The sequence below is a fragment of the Mya arenaria genome, chromosome 17 (genome assembly GCF_026914265.1).
Source record: "Mya arenaria isolate MELC-2E11 chromosome 17, ASM2691426v1".
Taxonomy (NCBI): Eukaryota; Metazoa; Mollusca; class Bivalvia; order Myida; family Myidae; genus Mya; species Mya arenaria.
In genome coordinates, this window is record NC_069138.1 from 54,339,983 (window position 1) to 54,352,450 (window position 12,468).

General features: G+C 33.3%; 1 protein-coding gene across 11 annotated transcripts in view; it reads right to left on the reverse strand.

Annotated features, from left to right (window-relative positions):
• The window catches only part of LOC128223725 (DENN domain-containing protein 1B-like), a 30,226-nt gene extending 17,777 nt beyond the window's left edge, over window positions 1-12,449 (reverse strand). For 10 of the 11 annotated variants that reach the window (XM_052933068.1, XM_052933064.1, XM_052933063.1 and 7 more), the window contains exons 1-12: window positions 12,313-12,449; window positions 8,999-9,060; window positions 8,110-8,153; window positions 7,498-7,553; window positions 3,932-4,039; window positions 2,814-2,973; window positions 2,470-2,523; window positions 1,967-2,028; window positions 1,619-1,717; window positions 1,416-1,466; window positions 1,001-1,046; window positions 261-362 (exon numbers count right to left, since the gene is read on the reverse strand). In XM_052933068.1, the coding sequence (XP_052789028.1) occupies window positions 261-362; window positions 1,001-1,046; window positions 1,416-1,466; window positions 1,619-1,717; window positions 1,967-2,028; window positions 2,470-2,523; window positions 2,814-2,973; window positions 3,932-4,039; window positions 7,498-7,553; window positions 8,110-8,153; window positions 8,999-9,060; window positions 12,313-12,326 (858 nt within the window). In that variant the 5' untranslated portion in view covers window positions 12,327-12,449. The remainder of the gene's footprint in view (window positions 1-260; window positions 363-1,000; window positions 1,047-1,415; window positions 1,467-1,618; window positions 1,718-1,966; window positions 2,029-2,469; window positions 2,524-2,813; window positions 2,974-3,931; window positions 4,040-7,497; window positions 7,554-8,109; window positions 8,154-8,998; window positions 9,061-12,312) is intronic. The other variant, XM_052933059.1, reaches the window with a different exon arrangement.
• Window positions 12,450-12,468: the final 19 nt, after the last annotated feature.

Consider the following 12,468-nt stretch of genomic DNA (forward strand, 5'->3'; position numbering starts at 1 on the left):
AAGAAGAGCTGAATTTAAATAAAACTAAATGGACCGATTGTTCAGAGCTCTTCCAAAGTTAACAATGTTGTTAACGTCATCCATGCAGAGTCCACAAAGTTTTAAGAAATTATATTATGAGCATTCTGCTTCCTATCAAATTGTTAATTATTTGAATTGAAATATGTATTGTAAAATATGTTTCATCCAAACTGTTGACGCCTATATACCATTAACTACCTTACTTTGAAGTATCAAATGAAACATTTGGCAACACGTACCATTTCATCAGGAAGATTTTCAATATCGTTATATTCTGTGGTGATCTCATTCTTGTCAGCGTCCACAATCACGGCATCTCCTAGTTCCATCTTGAGAGCTCTCTGAAGTCATGTATTAATACATCAATCAAAAGTTTCAAACCTTTATTAAGTATACTTCTGAAAACACTGATTAAGGTTTAAAAGAATCCAATAGACAGTTACTTTCAATCCATACATACCATATAAAACATGAAATGACAAAGAAGAAGGATGATGGGTTGTAATAGCTAGTGATGTTCTGATGATTGATTATTATAATAGTACAAAATTGATTGGTTGGGCCTGAAATCGGCGACAATCAATTGTACTTGGTCATAATTGATCATAGATTTGGGAGAGTTGATTTTCTTCATTCCTAATGTTATTTGTGTTCAGCTAATTTTCTACTTTGAGTTCATTTATACATTCTGAGGTGTTCAAATGTTATCGTTAAGAATATGGCCGAAAGCAACAACAACACTAAATAACTTCAAACATACACATAACTTAAGCATGGTTAAGGATTACAAGTTATTTTACAAGAATTAAAACAACAAATAAAATGTTGTGAAAAAACAATTATACTATTGAGAATCAATTACGTGGAACTGATTATCAAAAATCAAAATGGAACCGATTTCCAACACTAGCTTAAGCTTAAAATAACATTATGGAGATTTTTGTAACAGGAAAATGAAATGATTTAATCCCAGTCTTACCTCCATCAAAGTACTGTGGACACCTATCACAAATGGCATCGGAGCTCTGCAAATAAATCACAAACTGAAATCAATACAATTTCAAAACAGGCAATAATCTGCCTTTTTAAGCCTTAATATACATGTACATTGTAGAAGTTATCATAATAATGCAGGAAAAACTATTTTGATAAAACTATTTTAATAAGCATAGACATGTATATAAATGTACATGCATTTTGACACCAGAAGTTTGCTTTTCTCGAAATTGAAAATACATCTACCTTAAACAAATTATACTGCATTAAACAATTTTATGGAAATTCTGATGGGGAAAAGTGTGTCCTATGCAAAGTTATTTATGGTAAGAACTTGCAAAAACTTTTGCGATACTCATAGTTAACTGACTCTAAGTCCAGAGTTCAAAGAGACTTACGTGAGATAATCTATGAGAAACTCCGGAAGTACAGGTATGTAGAGGTGTTGCCTGAAAGATGAAGTAACGCGTACATGACAGCAAGTAACCAGTAACATACCAGTGAATCCATTGAATAAAACATCAATTTAGGATGGCCTTAATGTAGTATACAGGTAGCATGCTTAAACATATAGTGTTATTAAATACTAAGCAGTACCTACCAGTACATGGGGTAGAGCAAACATCCCGCAGCATGGATCACGGCTGTCAGTCGACTCAGTTTCTTTGATGTAACTATAATACGTCTTTCATGTAACATGCTGAAATGTGAAAATACCATCTTGTATTTCATTTAACATTTTAGGTTCATTTGTGTTTAAATTAGTACACATAATGAAACTTTATATGAAACATAACACTGTTTATTGGTTGTATATTTTTACTTATTGACCTTTTTCCTTGCAAAATGTTAAAATCAGCTTCAAAAGTTAAACATTATTCGTTAACAATAAAATGTATCAACTGATGAGCCTTAAAGCATACTGCATTTATAAACATGAAGACCTTACCTAGCAAAGATCATCATCATCTTCTCTGTGTCTATGGCATTGTAATACTCCAGCAGATTTCTCTGAAATGATACAGCAGAAAAGTTGGTAAGCCCTGTCTATCATCAAACAGAAGCTGAGTAGGAACAGCACAGAGAAGCAGGCCGGTGCTCCATTTTTGTCCGAGACACATATCGGCTGCGTGAAATGTCACATAAGGACCTTTTATTTGATATATATCTCAGTGTCATTAATGACTATTAACAAGAGAGCTGAGGAGTAAACAGCTGCCAGGCTATCTGCACTGTGCATGAAAACACCAGGCTATCTGAATACCTAGACATTTCTTCTTCCAAAAAAGAGATGAGCTAAACACTACACAAATTTAAAAAAAAAGATTTTAAAAATGCACAAGGTGTAGGGCTTTTAAATAAACAGGAAAAAAGTTGATTTACTACCTTTGCGAGGAGCCACAGATACATTTAATGAAATCGTGACAAATCTACCTCAGTATAGCTACTCACGCTGGCAGGAATGCTGGGTAATTTGTTCGCGTCCGGAGCCTTGAAACTTAGCATCTGTAACAGAAATGAATCATATAAAAGTTGTTGCAGGTCGGAATTATAAAGTAATTGCAATAGACTGAATGGCTTAAAAAAAAGGCCAAAAACAAATCTCATTTCTTTTAATATGCCTCGGGTTTAAACAGCAAGACAAGTAATCCCCCCTGAGCTGTAACAAGAAGACCAGATATGGACACTTTGTGTAAAGATTGCTTATAATAGGCCTAGCCCGAATAAAAGTAAAGGAGAAAATAATTTGAACACTTCCCCCATCCATTTAAGTCTAATTGAAGCATACTAATCACCTCTTGTCCAGCTACTATGGTAACAGGAAGTCCTGGCGTGGGCACTTCCTGCACGTAGGCGTTGCGTAACATGGGAGTCAAATCATTATCATCTGTCCGGTTCGTAATCTCGGCTAGTGTGTTCAGGAAGTTGTAAAATACTTCGAACCATGGGAGAAAACTGAAATATAAATATAATTCAATAAGGAAATATAAGAATTGTGTCATAGGTGTTGTTTTAGGAACATAGGCATCATGTAAATTAGGTGTGACAGGAATATTGTCTGTGTGGATTGTGATCTTGGATTTTGTGTTACAGAAGTTATGGAACACTAGTGCTCTATAAATTGAATTAATTGTGATCAACTTATTTAGCATAAAACATTTAACCAAAAAGTGAACAAGACCTTCATTTATGACAATGAATATCTCATGTGACACAAAAAATCTTATATTTGTTGCTGTTGAATACAAAATTTTATGAAAGGCTGGCTTTATCATTTTCTCTGAACTTGTTTTATAAATGTTTGTAAGGCAACTCCTGTAAGATCAGATCCTAGCTGTTTATGACTGCATTATTAATGTACCGGGTAATTCGATTTTTAAATTCTAGTGTTTCTACTGCAGAAGAAATGTTGTGAATAAACTCATTAACAATGCTTCCTGTCTAGGCATCAACTGGCAACAATTGATCCACTTTCAAACCTTTTTCTCATAAAACATATAACAGGTCTGCACAAAACCATTTCAAAGTTGCCACACTAATTGATATGATGCTTACATCAGATTACGAAGGTGCTAGGAAATTACGTTTTTTGTTTTATAACAAAAGAATACATTAATTGACATTCCACATGCATTTGTTTATACAGACAGGGTATCACATGAATAGAAAATATCTCCAATTGATTACCAGTTATAAAAAAAATATATAAGGCTGTTTTGGTGTCATGCCAATTGCATGTAATGTAGATAGTTGAGGTGGTAAAAATTGGGGAGCTTTTTCAGTTAATCCATTTGATAATTCAACCATAAGCTACTATTAACTTACAAATTTAAATATAACATATCATAGTTTAGCAGATTATTTGATTGACAAGTAGGCGATTGGTCAGTTCAGATTTAATGCTTGTACATACCTTACAATACAAAGACATGTCTGAGCCCCTGTCGCATGTCGACAATAGCCGAACTTAAACTTGCTATCCAAGTCTGTCAATACGAACGAGAAGTGGTCGACCGTCGTCCTGTAATCACAGCGATAATTGAAGAAAACTTATCTTTATGTATTGCCTTATGAATGATACATATTATGAATAAGAACTTGATAAATTATAATATATATAAGTGGAAATGGAGGTTTCATTTCTGCATTCATTTAATAACAAATTGTGGTCTGCCTGTAATGATCAATCTTATCTTTTTTTTTATTTAATTTCACTTGTTCTTAAATCAAAGAATAAAAACCTCCCCAAAAATTTAAAGGGAATTTTTCTTCAACCATGAGCAAGTTCTAAAATAGAATATGCTTGATTCACACTGGTTCACACTTCCAAAGACTGGTAGACATGAACTTGTTAGTTGATATGAAATAATGATTATGAACAATTTTTACAAGACAGAATTGAGCAAGTAACTTAATTTGTATAATTTTATGACAAATTAATGTGCTTTATCTTTACTTCACAGATTATGAAATGGCATATGGCTTTTATGTTTTTCCAAATTTTAGAACCCAAATTTTCTTCAAGAATATCAAATTCTGCATGAAAGTGCTATAAATCAAACGCATGTGTTATGAAAACAATTTAAAATTGTTTCTAGAGAAATAAGATGATAGAGAGAAATTAAAAGAATGTATGAATTCTGAGAAATAAATTGTAAAATACATTCGTCATTCTTGGGAGCATGCCATCAAGACCGCAAGAATGAAATAATCAACATATTTTCAGTCATATAAAATTATGTAAATTTAGTCACATATGTAAATAATTTAACTATTACGCAGATATAAAAGAAAATCAATCTCTTGAGTTTATTTTTGTCTGTTTAAAATACCCATTTTTTTAAATTGGCCATTAAGTATTATTTTAATAGATATATTCCACAAGATGGAAAATCTGAGTGATTTCAGTAACTTTTTCAACAAATTATTCTTAGAGCTGCACTCTCACAGATTGACAGTTTTGAATTTTCATTTTTTTTTCCCCTCAGAATCAGCTGATTTTGGGCAGCAATGTCTTCAATTGAGTCATTTAAAACAACTTACAATAGGAAAGCTTTCATTTTCTTGGAAAACTGCCGAAAAACTCATTTTTCTTAAATCGTAAGTAACACTTTTAGCCATAAAACATAAATTTTTGAACGTAAATATGACAAATGGCGATCTAATCTTTTGTCAGAAGTCTTATATCACTACATAGCTACCTGTATATACACAACAATTGGCTCATTCCAAGTCAAAAAAATAAAAAAAAGTTGTAATAACTGTAAATCTGTGAGAGTTCAGCTTTAAAGAAGATCTTGACACTCCATGTATATGAAACTAGTTCTGTTTCCTGGTGGCCATACATGAGAATTAGCACAAAGTTCAGACTGCATCTTTAACAAACAATTTGCTGTAATTTAGTATCCATAGATATTAATCTACATTATCTTCCTGACATGAGATTGCTGTATGTCATGGCTTACTATTAATTTCTGAAGTTTGTAGTGTAAATTGGTAACATAGATGTATTATTGTTTGAACTTTAAGAATATATTCCTCGTCTTCTTTTCATAAAAATGTAAAATGGAAGTAGTGTATACAATGTATGTAAATAATCATACTTGTGTTATATTAAAGGAAAACATTCTTACAAATTTCCACAGCAAATAGTTTACTTAGAATCAATACAATGTTATATTGCAGCACCATTAAAAAAACTGCCACTCTTAAACCCCTTTTACTAATGTAGACATTTGTAATTGTCATATTCAAGTTATTCTTAAAGCTGCACTCTCACAGATTTACCACGTTTGAAACTTTTTTTATTTTTTGTCTTGGAATGAGCAAATTTTTGCGTAATTATCTACAAACCAATGATATAAGATTGCTGACAAAAACTCAGATCGCAAATTTTCATATTTCTGTTCGAAAATTAATGATTTATGGCTTACACCGTTTACTCAAGGTTTAAGAAAAATGCATAAAACATCAATTTTTTAACTTAAATATAAAATTCTGCGATCCGATTTTTTGTCAGCAGCCTTATATAACTGGTTTCCATGGATTTTCGATTTTTGGCTCATTCCAAGACAAAAAATAAAAAAAGCTGTCAAAACGTTAAATCTGTGAGAGTGCAGCTTTAGGAACTACTTTAATATTTCAATCATACTGTCAAACAGCTGTTAAAATGTTATTATCATGCATTTCTTTACATGTAAGAATACAAGTCATTGAACAAACAAGTCTCACTATATACATTTATAAATGTAGTTTACGTTGTTAGTTTTTCCATCTATGTTAGGTCATATTTAGGAGGAGTCAGAATAAAGTATCAAAGATAACTATATATATATTATACACGTCAGTACATTTCATCCCCCACTATCCCACCCCTGACTTTTACCTTTAATTCATCCATCTTGCACATAAATTACTTAAAAAATCTCTACAATCAGTTCAGAGTAACAATATCTCAGTCTTAGTAATAGTAAAAGCTATAGTTTGTCTTCTACACTATTTAGTTGGCAGGCCAGGTGCAGCCCAGCAGCAATAAAATGTTTAAGACAAAAAATACTAACTTTCTTAGTGTTTATCATGAAATGCCTATCAAATGCCTCTATACAAGCCGGTGTGAATGTGCAATCTTATAAAAAACTCACTTACACCAATTACTGACTAATTTAAAAATTAGTTGGTTTACCATTACTCAAAGGATATTTTATGTAGTTGTGATCTGCTTAATGGACTTTGAATGTCAGAGCTCTTCTAAATGATTTAATGTGAATCAGTCCAGTGATCCTATTGGCAGAGGCATGGCATCCAAATTAAACAATAACATTTTTGCATGCCAATGAAAATAAGTTCAACACAAAAGTCTTTGACAATACTTCTATATAAATGACATATGAGGAAACTTTGCCCAAATTAGTAAAATGTACTGATAAGTATTAATAAAGGAGCTCAGACAGTATTTAATAGAGGATAATTGTTTGTTTCAGTGTAAGATCACATTATATTTCACCAGGTGAGCACCAAAAGCTATATTTAATGACTGGTGTAGCCTCAAATAAATATTAACTTATGGTGTTCACGAGGTGAAATATTTTGCAAATGTACACTGAATAGAACAATATTTCTTTTTATTATATGCTAAAAATGATAAAAATGGCATTTAATTTCAGTTGACCACAAGAGCGCGCAAATTTCTATGTGAAAGGAACAACATTTCATAAAAAACATCATTGAAGAACGGGAGAATGGGCTAAAATTTCAAAACAGTTAAAAATATCAAACAAATATAAATAATTAATATTTTCACTGTTGAAATATAACTTTTATTTCACTGATAAATATCTATAAACCACCAGGAAGCATATAATTATATGACTTTTTTTTATCATGAATTATAAAAAAAAGAACTTCTAAATACTGTCCAAGTCCTTAACTAGCTGCAAACAAGAGAAGAAGTCTAGCCCCAGCCAGAGATTGATAACTTACGTATACCTTTCTGTATTGCATGGAAATGCAAATTTAGGAACAGATTTTATCACTTCCTGAAATTGTAAATACTTGTTAGGCATAGCATTTCAATTAATATACAATTTTAGACTTGTGTTCAGGCATATATGAAGTTTTGCTGACCTCTGAAAGTTATATTGACTGATTTGGTTTTTCGGCTAGCACAATGATTCAGTAGCGCACTCACTTCTAACCTAGGCAACCTGGGTTTGATTCCCGGCCTGGGCACAGGTGAGTTTGATTTAGTGGTCACAAAGTCGAACAAACGGGTTTCCTCCAGGTACTCTGGTTTCCCCAACAGCACAAGACCACACAATGGCGTAACAACGTGCCAACGAGAGAGATCGATATAAGGTTGTAATAACTTGTTTCACAATTGTTGTAAAACAAATAAGTTTAAACTATTAACTGAGAATGACATGAAAGTATAATTGAAAATTGAGCTTAACAACATCATAGGCCAGTTCCAATACATCTATTCTTTTGAGAAATTAATAAATAAAAGGCCCATCACAACTGCGATGGAGTTTGCCACCTGTACCATGTTAAAATGTTACTTCAAGATATCTTGACTCCTAGATTTATGCCTACCTCATCGTTGAAGTCCAGAGGGTATTTTTGTAAGATGAAGGGTGCTGCAAAATGACAAATATCATACATTTAAACAAATATAACTGTTTTGAAAGCAATCTTACTTTTTAAACCAAATATTTATTATAAAAAAAAAACATGTAAACATTAAAACATACAAGTATATCAATTAATAAAACAATGGAAACTAAAATTAATCCAAGATCCTGTTTAAAAGCACAAGATAACTTCTTAATAACTTCTGGAATATTTGGATTTCTTGTATTTTATTAAAGTAATACAACAATAAGTATTAAAGGGGCTGTCTCACGTATGATAAAATAGCGAAAAAAAAGAAAGAAAATTGTCAAAAACTGACATAAACTTGGCATCGATGTGTACAATGCATTGAAACTTACTAACTGAAGTACCACAATTTATTTAAGTTTAGCAGTTATTTCGTATTTTTCCATTAAAAAAGATTACTGGGTATGTCTACCAGGTAGAATTCATTCCTTATGTGTGATTGGCTAGTCGGTGTTATCACGTGATATTACCGAAGTAGGTGTATAACTTAATTATGTCACCCGGTTAGTATAAGCTCTGTGAGTAAGACGCTGGACTTCAATTTTGGCCACGCGGGTTCGAACCCGGTCTCGGACACAATTTTTTTTTTACATTTTGGTACTTTTTTTTTACAATTATGATATCAAAGCGTAACACATTCTATTAGATAATTGTCCTGAGATTTGTTACAGAAACAAAAAAAAATTGGTGCCAATCTGTGACACAGTCCCTTTAATACTGGGCGGTATGTTTTAAAATATGAACAAAATTTGTTCCATCATGAACTTTTCCTACAGCTGCTAATTATTAGAAAAATTAAAGTAATATTTTCAAATATTTCAACCTGCATCCTCTGTAGGCTTTCCGATTTCAAAAAATACTTCAAAGAGTTTGTCTGGATTCTCTCTGCAAACAAAAATATATACCTACTTCTAGCACATATTATACTATATACATGATCATTTTCAGCGATTTAAGGACTGATCTCTTTTTTCTTGCATTTATGCTGTATGAATCCAGTTAAGGGCCTGCAAGCTAAATCCATGAAGCCTGCTAGCACTTCTTAGTAATTTGCTCACTTGAACTTCTGTGTCCAAACTAGTATAGAATATACAGTAAAGCAGAAATGCAAGGAAAATGTGATCAATACTTATATTTACATTTTAAATAATTATGCACTTTGATTCAAAATAGCAGTATCTTCTGCGATTGAGTATTCACTCTTAAAGAAATGTAACCGATAACATACATCGGTATAAAAGAAGAGCTGATATTTGTAAGTAACGATGTACATCATTGGTAAAAAGACATCATGCTTATCTAATCTGAGCGCAATATTGAAACAAACAATGACATCATAACACCATGAATGTTGTACAATATGAACATCAAGTTTTACCTATAAAAAGGACTAGGTGAATGTAAATTTAAAGAAATAAATGAGGATAACAAATGCACTTTGAGTATCAACCATACGATATGTTTTCCAGTTTTAAAGAAAGAACATACTATGAAATATTTAACTGTTTTATTTTCCGGAAAAGGGACCAAAGTCAAAATAGAAATAAAAATCAATTTGCATTAATTTACAGAAATTGTTGACAATTTCCGGGACGGAATTGCCTAACCCTTGAGTTTCCCAGACCAAGACTTGGGACAAGTCTTCTCGAGGGGAAAGTAATGAAATGGTCCGCTGTAGGCACGTATGTGCGTTCATAATAATGTAATGGTCCGCTGTAGGCGGACGATGTGCGTTCACATTACAACGGTAACAATCCGCTGTAGGCGGTGGATGTGCATTCATAATAATGTAACGGTCCGCTGTAGGCGTCGGCATGTGCGTTCATAGTATGTATGTTTACTTGGTTGGCAATATGCAAATTATCAAAACTCAGGCTCTGTGTTTACTGTAAATAAAGACCAGTGGACCCCATCAGGGTCGAGCATGCTTTTCTCTGAAGGGATCTGCTGACCTTGTTGGTCTCGCATGTTACAGTATGTTGATGTTCTTGTTTGGTAATATACAGTAGACTCCACACAGAACTACCACATTCCGTTTTCCTCAGCGGATTTTCGTCATCGCCGACAAGACATCCAATTTATCATAATCCGCTTTCCAGCATTTTCACTCGTTCACCCTCCGAGGCTGATCAGTGGACCGTATAATTACTATCGCCGCGTTACTCGGAAGTGAAAACACCGCGAAACTTTTAAGAATCTTCTACTGTACATGTATCTGATTTTGTGTAATTTATTTGAATACTGTTCTTTTATTGTGTTGTTTCAATATTTTTCAGACTTGCTTGCACATAATACAACTGGTAATCTAATGACGGCACAAAAATGCAATATATCGATATGTCGATGTCCATTTTATACCCAGTTTTAATTATATCTTACTCATTTAACTTTCAACAGTCCCAGTTACTTAAAGTAATGTAAACATTATGTTTGGTACATATATTCAATTAATTTCTCTGAACTGCTTCATTAGTCATTTAAACCTGCAGTTTGATAAAAAAAAATGCATTTTTCCCAATAAGAAACATGCAAGATAACCAAAAGTAGTCTAAATTTATGGCACAATACGTCACTACAAAATTTGCATATCATGTGACTTCCACATTGTCAAAAATACTAGATTGCGTTTCATACTAATAATTTCTAATTATTAACTAAGAAGTGTAACTTGCGACGTGAAACAAACAAACAAACACCAGATAGCCGAGCTTTCTGGCGTAATGAAACAAACACCAACAGATCCCTTCACGGAAAAGCATGCTAGACCCTGAAGGGGTCCACTGGTCTTTATATACACTAACTTCTCTATTCTCATATAGCCCGGGCTTTGCTAATTTGCATATAATACCAACCAAGTTTACATCCGGTATGAACGTATTTTCGTTTTATAAGAAATATTATTATGAACGCATCTCCGCCGCTGTAGACCTCTGCCGCCTACAGGGGACTGATACACTTCAACCAAGCAGAGCTTTAAAGATTGTTGAAGTTCCAACTTACTGTGCCTCACAGGACAGCTGCGCTTTCTAGCAAGCGCATAGAAGTGGAGACTAGGAATGCACATCCACCGCCTACAGCGGACAGTTACAGAAGTTATGGTTTTAATATTTTTAAGCACATTATTCATACAAACACCGTAACTTTCATAAAATAGTTCAATTTAGAGTAGGAAATAAATTATGACAATATCTTCATACAGATGTAGATTCAATCGAACAACTCAGTGAAACTCGGCGGATTTTAGCAAGGAAAAAGGTTACGTACTCGTCAGATGTCCCCGATATAATTGTAACGTGCGACGCCAGATAGCCGAACTTTCTGGCGTAATGAAACAAACACCAACAGATCCCTTCAGGGAAAAGCATGCTCGACCCTGAAGGAGTCCACTGGTCTTTACATACACTAACTTCTCTATTCTTACAGATCCTGGGCTTTGCTAATTTGCATATTACCAAGTTAACAAACGTACTACGAACGTACTTCAGTTTTATACGGAATATTAGGAACGCACATCCGCCATCCGCCTATGGCGGATCGTTACTTTATTAAAAAAACCTCGGAGTGACCGTGGAAAGTGGTAGTTCCGCATGGAGTGTACAGTATATGCAAATTAGCAAAGCCCGGGCTCCGTGTGGATTGAGACTCTATATAAAGACAAGTGGACCCCTTCAGGGTCAAGCATGCTTTTCTTTGAAGGGATCTGTTGAAATGCCATATACCTGAGTATAAAAACCCATAAAAAAGGAATGTCTCTGTAGATAGATAGATAGATAGATAGAAATCTGGGAGGAATAAAACATTTAATTACATGCTATTAAAAATATAACATTCTTACAATGAAACAAATAATTATCATCTATTTTCTTTTTGGAGAAATTAATAATTTCGAATTCAACATTTACAATGTGTCAGCTTAGGATTCTCAATGGATCTGTTTAAATGATAACGATGTGGCTATCATGGAACCTCAGGAAATTCTAAGTTAAACATTTGCTAGTTAATGCTCATTATATTCAATTTGTGATCGAGTCTGAAGTTCAGTCGGATTGCACTTGCAGCAAAAATTAACAGATGAAACCAACTGTCAACTTTAGTATTCAGATATTGTCGATAATTTACAAATGAAACTGCCCATACCTTATCCTTGACATGTTGATGTTGTTGGCCTTTCAATATTACACATCAGCTTGACAAATATTATAAATTAAAACTTGATTTCAGAGTGAAATGACTCAAAATCAACAAGTGGGAAGTGTCTTCGTCCATCCATTACAGACTGGTTACTCAAGTCGA